Source organism: Anopheles cruzii, chromosome 3, assembly GCF_943734635.1.
Source record: "Anopheles cruzii chromosome 3, idAnoCruzAS_RS32_06, whole genome shotgun sequence".
In the NCBI taxonomy this organism is placed as follows: Eukaryota; Metazoa; Arthropoda; class Insecta; order Diptera; family Culicidae; genus Anopheles; species Anopheles cruzii.
In genome coordinates this window covers 75,512,553-75,523,649 of record NC_069145.1, presented here as the reverse complement: position 1 = coordinate 75,523,649, position 11,097 = coordinate 75,512,553, and the positions used below count along the sequence as shown (strand labels likewise).

General features: G+C 49.3%; 1 protein-coding gene across 1 annotated transcript; it reads left to right on the top strand.

The window, feature by feature from the left end:
• The first annotated feature begins 5,095 nt into the window (after positions 1-5,095).
• Positions 5,096-6,698, top strand: LOC128273073 (glycerate kinase). Its single transcript, XM_053010988.1, has one exon. It carries the CDS (start codon positions 5,110-5,112, stop codon positions 6,613-6,615), a length of 1,506 nt encoding a protein of 501 aa, XP_052866948.1. The 5' UTR covers positions 5,096-5,109; the 3' UTR covers positions 6,616-6,698.
• Positions 6,699-11,097: the final 4,399 nt, after the last annotated feature.

Genomic DNA, 11,097 nt, shown 5'->3' with positions numbered 1-11,097 from the left:
AGTCCGGCCGGTGGTCAAGTGAAATACAAATTAAAATTAACCCTGCTTAAGCAATTAACACACTAGATAGTGACTAACAAATATTTAAACGTAGCAAAGAGGCACACCGTATTTACAAAACCGAGACGTGTACATACCACACAACGGCTCCGTAGCATACTGTCCCGATACTGTCACACGAACACGCTGCACTACTATTACCGACTACTGCCGTAGGGTTTAGCGGGCCAGGAGCGCCCAAACGGTGTGGACAATTGTTAAGCGAACGCACTGAGTACGAATCATCAATCCGGCAAACGTGTGTAGTTTGAAGCGGCATAAAAAGCGGCAGCTCCACATCGTTCTCTAACGAGCAACATCATTCGCGATCGCTAGTGTAGATACACATTATGCTCATTTATCCATCCGTTCGGTTTATCCTGTAGCACGTCAAAATCGTTTCTTTGCGAACCTAAAAGAGTCAATTTGCGGGAGCGTTCGGGTGAACCACCATCTAAGTGACCGCCATCAGGAGCTGCGATCGATTAGTAAGGCACCTTCTCAAGGTTGAATGATCCGCTAATGTCCTCGCTCGCGTAACCGATTGGTGTCGGATTGGGGTTCTTCGCCTTTTTGCGGTCCATGTTTTGCGTTTGCGTGTGCGCGTGTGTGTTTGAACCGTATCCAGCTTCTAATCGAAGGCCACGTTTGAGCGATTCCTTTCCGTTTCTTAAGACGGTTCCAAAGAGTTGTTGAATAATTTTATGGACAGTGAGCGAGCGAAAAAGCGGTGTAGTCAGACATATAATTACGCGTTAGGTAAGGGGGAGATAAAAATTTGAGGTGTCCACCGACTCTCAAAGGCTGTGGCGACAATAATAGGCGGCGGGTCAGTGAAGTGACCCGCAACCGATGCGTTAGCGTAAGAGGGAAGCGTCGTAAGAGGAGACGGATATTGTTCTGTTGGTATCTCGGATAATTTAAAGCGTAACATGTAAATAAGCTAATTGAAATATTAATTAGCTCACACCGGTCAGTTGCGAGGGATAATGTACATGTTTTATGTTTCTAATTGGGCCACTCCCAACGTTCGACCCGGGGCTAGCCCCCCGTGGGCCGACCGTGGTACTGCGAAAGTGACAAATACAATAATAAAATGCTAGCTCGTAGAGGCACCCGGGCCCACGTGGCCTGGGTCAAATTAGTCGTTAAGGCAGTTCAGTGATATAGTGAAGTAACACAGCTCATCAACAAAAGTAAATCGTTGCAATGCGAAGTGAAACCGATAGTAATATGGCATCAGTGGCAAGCCAGGTCTCCACGTCCACCTGCGCGACGGCGAATGATTAATGGACGAAACGGCTCAACGAACGTGGCGTAGCGTTTATTGGCAATTAATCGGTAAAGAAGTCATTCCAAAGCAAACAGAAGCACCCGAACATGATCATTTGCCGGCACAACATGGGAACTGGGCCAGGCTCTTACTATGCGAACCCACAACCCAACCTAGTTTGTAAGGCTGTACATACACTCAACTAAAACTCTGTCGTAACGGCTATAACGCACCTAGCTCCGTTCTTGCGGACACGTCATGCGAGTGCAGCTACTAAACGGGTATTAAACGGCGAAGCTGGGCGGCCAACTGTACTGCACGTACAGGGCAGGGTATGATTTCGGTAACAATCGTTGAACAAAATGTCTCTTACGGAAACGTGACCCCTATACGCGATCAATTGATATTTTAGTGACAGTAGAAACCCTTAGTTCCTTCGTTCTGTGCCACCGGACATCAATCAGGCAGACCCGATTTGATCGGATCCCGGAGCCGACGCCTCCGTCGGTGTGCCGTAGGATTCTTTACCGAATATGTTTAGTAAAGCGCGCACACGTGGCGATGGGAAAGTGTACTTTGACTCAGTTCAGTTCGTGTACCAATGCACCAACTACTCAATCAAGATATCCCGGCCCGAGCATCGGGGAAGTAGTGTACTAACAGTAGCCATTAGCCCCCGACGTTCATAGTGTGTGCGTGGTGAAATCGTTTAAATCCCCACAGAAACAACAAATTACAATGAAATAATATAGCATACATAAGGTAGTCCGCGTGTAAAGGAGCGTGTAGAAGTACTAGGATGACGCGCTCTGGTATCATTGCGCCATCCTCCCTTTCCGGTAGCCTGTCCTTCCCAAAAGTCGGTGCTGCTCGCATCCGCGGCATGCAGCAACCGCACGACATCTTTCCATAGAGCATTACTATACAGTTAAGGTGATAACGTAACTGTTACCTTGTAAAGAAACGTAACCATCATTGTATTGTGTGAAGTGTTTTACGGCGATCGTTAAGACGATCGTTTCGTTTATGTTTGTGTTATACAGCCAGCCTGTGTTTTGCGTTCCTGAAAAAGGGTTTCCCCCCGATCGATAGGTTCACCGACCGTCGACGTTGTTACTTGTGAGGTGGAGGTGAATTAAAAACATTCAACGGCAAGCGCAAACCAAACTATGCTCTAGCCGGAACGCGCATCACTGACTATCGGCTGCAACAGCCGGAACATGTTGAGTGTTTGATCTTTCCGCTAGAAAAAAAACAAAACAAATAACAATGGTACCAAGCTACCATGCAACAATACAAGAATATTACACAAAACATCATCGCAAAACCTGATCCAGCCAAATGGTTCAGCTAGTTTGTAGGGTTACGTTGTTGTAGGAACAGGCTGTAGCAGGCAGCATAACCAATTGTAGTCCGTACCGGCATTAGGCCAACGGGTACCCCGTTGAATAATCATAACGATAACAAATAATCTGCTCGATGTAACTTATAGCAAAACCTGTATATTCCTTACACTGTGCAATACTTTAGCAAAACACACCGTATGTATTATCTCTGTCAAAGAGGGCGCCGGAGACGCCACTGCAGAGGGCAGTCTGGTGGTGCGAATGGGTGCTCCGGAACCCGGATGCTGACCTACTCCAATCGCCTGCCGTCTACATGAGTTGGTTCAGGAAGTACTCTTACGATGTCATAACATTTGTGCTGGGCACACTTCTGATTCTAGTGGTAATTGCCTGGAAGGCCGTTGTGGCGTTGAGCAAAATGCAGATTATGCGGAATGACAAATCGAAAAGCGAGTGAAGATATTAGAAGGTCATTAGAACACATGTATATAGTAACGATAAGGATAAGAAAACAATACCAAATATGAATTGAACATTAAGAGAGAAAAATAAACTACCACTTCACAATGTACATTATCGACTTGGTTCCATCTTTTCACTAATGTGCACGTTGTCACCATATTTAATTTTAAAGGATGATTCCCCATTACCTCGTGTAGAGATAGAAGGAAACATTTTCGTTCGGACATTGTTTGACCGTTTCGAAGCACTTGAGGAAGTTCCAGTCAGCGACGACGGCACAACGCAAACTGAACGCTGCTGAGAGTAATACAATCCACTTTATTTTTGCGTTTTTTAACATCACTTTGAACTTGAACGGTCGGAAGCTGCCCTTAATTATTGGTGCATGGTGTGCCAATAGAACTACAAACGGTTGCGCTGCGCTGTTGGGTCGAACCAGTCACCAAGCACGTTGCGGGTGTTCTAAAACTGTGTAATTTCTTATTTACCCACTTTTATACGATGCACGACGGCAAGGTATCATGCCTTATCGCGTTACACGTTCCACCAGCCGCGTGCAATTAGTCATTTTCCTTCGCGGAGTATATCGAAAGAAGGAGCCCGAAAGAATGCAGCCCAAGAACCGCTGCCGCGCGACGCACGTTGTTACTCGATTTAAACCCCGATCGTAAATGAAGTCGCGAATTTCGAAAGATGCATTCTTATGATCCACAGAAATTGGTGCCACAAGAGAAAAAGTAAAGTTGTCGTGGTGTGCCTCACATGCTGATTCTTGAGCTGGGCGATTTATTGAGGCCTTACCATTTTTGAAGTTTACTGGCCTTAATCGACAACTCTTGCATGTGCACACCTGCAACACTTGTTGCTCTTTGGTAACTTCATTATGTGTATTACTTGTCGGAAAAGTTCGTTAATGTAAGTGTGACGGAGGGATGTTCTAGTTCTTCTGGTGGTACGGCACTATCGATATTGATGAAAAGATCCGGGTGATGAACTTGAACATGGTAATTGTTGACGGGCTCGAGCTGACACCACATCAAGTCTACATTAGGTCAATAGATTGCAACATGGCCGAATAAAGGGGTTTTTTAATTACGGTTTTCTTTATCACGAACGACATGGTGTGCCAATAAAACACCTAGCAAACGTTGAACAGCTCATAGCACGCGTAAAATCATTATCAAATACAAAACGGAAGACGGGTAGTTGGAATGGTGGGTTTGATTTGTATTTCGCTACTACTCGCCCTTGAACGGTCGAGGAAGTTTATAACATAAATTACCATATCACCCAGTACCGTACACATTAAGAAACGATAATGTGCCCCCGGGTGCGCTAAACAGTTTGTTGAAAGGAAAGGAAAGGAAAGGAAGAAAGGAAAAATAACGACGGCGTGAGGACCTTACCACTTATGCAGCTCATTAGGCGCTTCTAAACCATTGTAATTACAATTAAGATTAGGTTCTTGTGATTTTTCATTAATGGAACTGAGCATATCGTAACAAACCGTTATTTGCTAGCGGAACTATGTGTTGAAAACGGTTAATAGATGTGTAACGCTATCGTTTTATGTGTTAATTAGTGGAGGGATGTTTTAAAAGAAAATCAGACGAAGGAGAATAAAAACCTAACGTACAAATTGAAATTAATATCGCTGTTATGAAAGGTATGAATTATTTCACTCATTGATGGGATGAAACATTTCACATGCGCTGTGTTTCCGATTCTGGTTTTCGAAACGGAATGTCATATTGTTCGAAAATCACAGCTGTTAATTGCGATCGCGGTCCGATGGTTAGAAACAAAACAAAACAAAACGTTATCAGGAAGGATCAACTTCCAGTGTTCGTCTTATCGTAAGTGATTATGCAAAACTTTGCTCTGTGTCTCTCTGTTCAAACATTAGCTTTGCTTCCTACAGGTTCGTTACTGCTCAATGAAGACAACTTGACTCAACTCAATGAAGACTATGGTTGACTTCGAAGGAAGATGTTACGAACTTTTCAAAACGGTTTACGCAAGATAAGCACTGATCGAATGGCTGCAACAACGAAGCTAAACGAACTCTTCCATCGTGGAGTGGAAGCAGTTACACCAAAGTCCCTGTTCCAAAAATGTAGTTCGATAAAGGAGCTCGAGCAAAGCTTCGTCCACAACAAGCGCTACCATGTAGTCGGTTTCGGCAAGGCCGTACTTGGAATGGCCGTTCAGATGGAAAAACTACTCGGTCCAAGGCTACACAGTGGCTGCATCAGTATACCGGTCGGAACCACCGATCGGTTCGACGGTAATCCAGATTTTCGCCTGTCGCCAAACAGCGTAATAGAGGTGATCGAGTGCGCACCTAATAACCTACCGGATGAGAGGGCTTTAAACGCCGCGAAGAAAATTCAATCCGTTGCGCTCAGCATGACCGAACGCGATGTACTTTGCGTGCTAGTTTCTGGCGGTGGTTCAGCATTGCTGTGTGTTCCGAAAGATCCGATTACGTTGGCAGAAAAGCTGGCTATTATAAAATCCCTCGCTGCATCCGGCGCATCAATCGATGAGTTGAATTATGTTAGAATAGCAATATCAGATGTGAAGGGCGGTAAGCTTGCCGCGGCCGCAAAAGATGCGTTTCGGCTGTACTCGTACATAATCTCGGATATTGTTGGTGACCCACTGGCACTGATTGCCAGTGGCCCCACGATCTTCGACGGCAAAGCGGTTGTAAAAGAGCAAGCTACAAAAATACTACTTAATTATGGTCTTTGGAACAGTTTGCCTGTGTCCGTTGTGAACGTGCTGCAAGAGACTGTTCCGTTGGAGGCCCTCTCCATTCCTGGGTCTGTATTTTTATTGGGCAATAATTCAGTAGCCTTGGAGTGTATAGAACAACAAGCCAAATGCCAAGGCCTGAGGTGCATTGTACTGTCGAAAATGGTTCAAGGAAATGTACGCATAGTCAGCAGAATGTACGTCGAGTTGGCTGATCTTGTTTATCAATTCAAATCAAATTCGATTTCCGAATGTACAATGAAAGACAAGATAAGCAGCATGTTTCAAACATTTAACTTTCCCGACCTGCAGCAGGAAAAGTTCGTGACAATGGTTATCGAGAGCAAAGCAGAAAATCTGCTAATTATTGGGGCAGGTGAAACGACCGTTTGTGTTGAGGGCGACGGGCTAGGGGGACGTAACCAGGAACTTGCGCTCCGGTTTTCGTACGGCATCAGACGATTGCGCGACATTCCTGAAGGCGTAGCCTTTTTATCAGCCGGTACCGATGGTATCGATGGTCCAACGGATGTTGCCGGGGCTATTGGAGGTGCCTTCGTCGCTAGAGAGTATGAGGCATCGCACCCGACGAAGGATGGACTGAGTTTGGCTGAGCATAATGATTCGTATCGCTTCTACGAATCACTGGCCGGTGGTAAATATTTCGTAAAAACCGGCCACACGGGCACTAACGTAATGGATGTGCACTTACTACTGATTGAGACGAAAACTTAGAACCAGCTATTCCGGCGAACTGCGAAGGACGTGTGATAAACTAAATAAGTCTTTTTCAAAAAATGTTGACCAACAGAACACCTGATGACCTCGTTTGCTTAATAAAAGTAATGATTTCCTAATGGTCCGATAAAACACTGTCGCTGGGGAAGAACCTGTTCTCCACTTCGTATTCTTTTTCTACCTCTTCTAGGCCATGAGTCATCCCCCCGCAAGGAACCAGAAAAAAAGGCCGGAAGAAGTTAACCGAATCGAAATTTATGGCACACAGCGCGGGGAGCGTCGATGTGGTCTGTGAACTATTTTTCTCTAAGATGGCCCCGACCGGCCCAGCATGACGCAGGTGGTTCTGCGTAGATAGTACGGCGATTCTTCTTGATAATCGTCCCCCGCGGGCAGCCGAGATCAGGTAAAACAACCCTCCGCCGTTAGGTCGCACGCCAGTCATCCCTGCCCCAAAACACACGGAGATCAAGAGCCGAGACCCGTCGGACACAGGTGGAGCGTGGTGGTGGAACCTGAGGCGACAGCAGACGGTATGGCACGCGGGATCGCGTGGTGGTGATTCGCCCCCCGGTTCGTGCCATCTGCTGCGATTGACGCTGGGGGACTCCAATTTACATATTTTTACCCGCTTTAATCTTAAAATTATGCAAAAATATAATAATTCTCATAAAAGTTGTACATCTGGCGGGTGAAGAGGTCTGACCAGTTCTGCCAGTTGGCATATTAGGAAAGATACGTAAAACGCTGTGGGAAATAGGAATAAAGAAGCCCCACCAACAGGCCAGCCAGCCAGTCGGCAGACCTGACCTGTCACCGGGTGGACACGGGCTCGGGCGGGCTGAGGCCGGCGGAATGATCGCGCACGAAATCAAGAAGGTTGGAGCTCGGGTAGCGCACGTTGCGCGAATGAAATATTCGCTTCCAAGTGCCAAGTGGATTCTTGCGTGGATCCGCGCCTGCGCAGTGCGTGCGCACGGAGTCCTTGCCGTGGCTCGTGAGGATCGACCGATCACGTTGCACGTTACACAACATCTCTCTCTCTCTCTCTCGTCTCCTACCCGTTGCTGTGCCCCAAACGGAGGCCAAACACATGTCAGCCGATGACCGCAGCACCATGCACTCAACGCGCAACACACTAATGGAGCGGTTGACCGGTCCCTACCTACAAATGGCCGAAAAAACGGGCCCCCAACGTGTCCACTCACTCTGCAGCTGCGCCCGGGTCGGGCCTGGGCCGACGATGAAAGTAAATGGTTAAATCCCATGAAATATGTCCTCCTTTTTTCGTATCGGGCCACCGACATGCACCGGCCGCGATGCTGGAGCTCGCTCGCCGTTGTTGTTGAAATCTCGTGGCATTAACTTTTCTCGCTGACAAGTTGCTTATCAATTTTCTCTGGCAATGGTGCTGGTGGTGGTGATGGGCCTCCTCTCTCGGCCAGCGACAAAGCGGCGGCCCCAGCGGGACTCCCGAGAAGAAGACTTAAGTGGAATGCACCAGTGCTCTGTGTCTGTGTTGCCCCGTTTTCGGAGGATCCGATGATTCATAGCTATTTTTAGCGATCGTTGCACTATCCGCAAGTCGCGGGCGTCGCGGGAATAATTTGCGCACAGTGAGTTTGATCCTTGCGATTGCGTGTGATTTGCCACTTCATTCGCGCCACGTCAACCACTACCCAGGCCGTGTTTGGTTTGGCCGACGATCAAACACCACACGACGCAGTGTTTGCCGCCATCTTGCGCACGGTGAAATCTGACGATCGGAATCGATAAACTTCAACTTCAACCCTTTTAGCATATTCACACCGCCGGGCCGCGCTAAAAGGTGCGCCCCGAAAGGCAAACATAAAAAGGTTGGAGTTGCCCATTTTGGGATGTTATTCTCACACGGCGGCCGCTTAACAACCGGAGACTGTGTGGAGCCACGTCGCCATACCGCGGCACGTGAATCCACTACTTCTCTTCGTCCCTCGAGAGCGACCGCCATGTTCGACTGGGGCCTGAATCGAACCGCACCGAGCGACGGCCGTTTCCGGTCGCATTTAATTGGCCACTTGGGGCTTGGGGCCGTCGCGCGGCCGCGGGACCGTTATGGGCCCGGGTGGAGTCAGTGAGTAGAAACGTGGTCGCGCGGCGTGCGTTCAGATTTTGCCGCCATGCTGTGTGATTTACTCCCGGTCGGCGGACGGCTCTCGGCCCGGGAATTCCGAGGCGCGCTAAATCGCGTGTAATTGCTTTCGTATCGCTGTGCAGCGCATCGCCCGCGGGCGGTTCCGTGGCGCGCGCGGAAACGGCTCCTCTAATTGAAGCAAACTCATCAAACTAATAAATTGAATAATCTCGCCCGCGGAGAGAACCAGGCCTCGGGTCCCGGCTAGACCGAAATTCTAGGCCTAAACGGCACACTCGGCGGCCGTGGACTCGACCACCACCTTAGCCGTCAGTTGACAGTGTGATTATCGTGCCGCCAGACGTGGCCCCGTGAAGCTCGTAGGCCCATCCGTACTATCAGCGATCGTTACTCATTGTGGCTAATTGCTGAGGGCATTCTTCATGGTCCAGCCACGGCATCGCGACCGCAGCACCACTCCACGTCCCGGGATCACTATTTTGACGACACCGTGTCTGGCAAGACGCTCTCGCAGATCGTGGCGTTCAGTGCCAGTGAAGACCCGACCGTCTGTGAATGCTTCCCGGGGTATAGATTTTAATATTTTTCCCACATCAATCCTGTCCCGTTGAGAAGGTTCCGAAGCTCTCCTTCGAGGCACCTGGGGGAACGACATAAAATGCCAGTAGAAAATCGTTTCCGGGCCAGCGTGTTAAAAAATGAAAAATGGTAAAAAAAACCGTTGCCGGCCAGGCGGATGCGTGCACTCAGCAGTTTCCTGTGCTACCGACGGTTTCTCATCACAACCTGGGCTTTCCTGGGAACACACCTTCTGGAATCGGAATCTCGAACGGCACCAAGAATGCGCACACTTCTCGGGCAAGGTGAGCGAGCGCACGGAACGGAAGCACCACCGTAGCGGTGAGGGCCAGCTGGGTGTGGGGCCAGTCAGGCCAGTCGATGGACCTGGCCAGTGCCCGGGACGGGTTTGTGTTTAAATTTCTCACTAATTAACAGCTATATCCACCAGCGTCAATGGAGGCTATAAAAATAATCATAAAACAACAAAAAACAGGTGTCCCATACACGTCTTTAATCAACCCGGGGAGATCGGGCCCATGGGTCTCGGGCCTATGACGATGATGACGGGCGGTGTTGCGCCACATTCTTCATCATTTTTCATCAACTCCAGCTCCAGCCATCTTCTCTGTTATTCCACTTCTACCGGTGTTGGTGGGTGACTCCACTTGGCTTCAGCTTCAGCTGCTGTTGCGGCTTCGGGTCACCCATGTCCGGACGTGTTGCCATTTCCTCACCGGGGGATCGGCGGACTTTCGAAATAGAGATGATAGGAATATGTAAAACTGGGCTGCTTGCCAAAAAGAAACTCGTTTTTGGGGACACATTCACAGCGTGCGGTGGCGATCCGGCGCTTGAAATCCACTTCCACCTTATTCTGACACTAAAGCCACGGACCTCCGGAGACCAATACTTTTCCCCATGGCCGTGCCCGTGTGAGCCCTTTCCGGGGGACGGGACCTTTGCGTCGGAACGAGCAACACACGGCCTCCCTAAGCATCGAGTGTTTGTTGATGATTTTTATCGATTATCATTTCTTCATCATTCCCTCGGCACGGTGCGGCTGGATGTCACCGGGCTGGACAGTAATAGCAGCGAAGGGGGGAGATGGTGCTCCCCTCAACCCGGTAACAGGTTGAGCTGAAGCCGCCGAGTGGAGTTGCGATTGCATTTGGTAAGCGATTGAGCGAAACGGAGCCTCGCGCTGGCCGGACGTTGGCCGTCCGAAACGGGAGAGGGAAATAAATGTTTATGATGAAAAGCACCTTCAAGCCCAACGGTCCAGGTGTGACGCGTCGTTCCCCGACTTCAGTCGGGCCGGTCCCGATGTCCTGCAGACGATCGCCCCGCAAGGATCGACGATTCTGATCGTCGTGTCGAGACGGCCCCCTTTTGCTGGAAGCTTCTCTTTCACATTCCGCGGCGCGCGCGCGCCCGAGCCTCGGCGGAAATGGCACCTGGGTTCGGTGCCGGGAAGCGCAAAAAACAGCGCGGCTGCCTGCGTCCCACTCCGCGTTGCTCCGGGCTGCTGAAAAACTGAAGGCCACCGGTTAGACCGGTTGCAGGCTCAGCTCTCGCCGCGCGCCATCCAGCCAGCCCGCGTTCCATTCCGCGAATACCGTCGTCGGAGCCGGAGCCACGTACAGAAACACGTTCTGATTAGTAGCGCGGATTGGTTTGTAGTTGATGTTGTCCAACTTGCCCGTTGCCGTTCTTTGTCTCCCTTCCATTCTTTCTCGCTCTCTCTAGCGCGGCGAGGTTGCGCACTTGTTCGACGATGTCGCAGC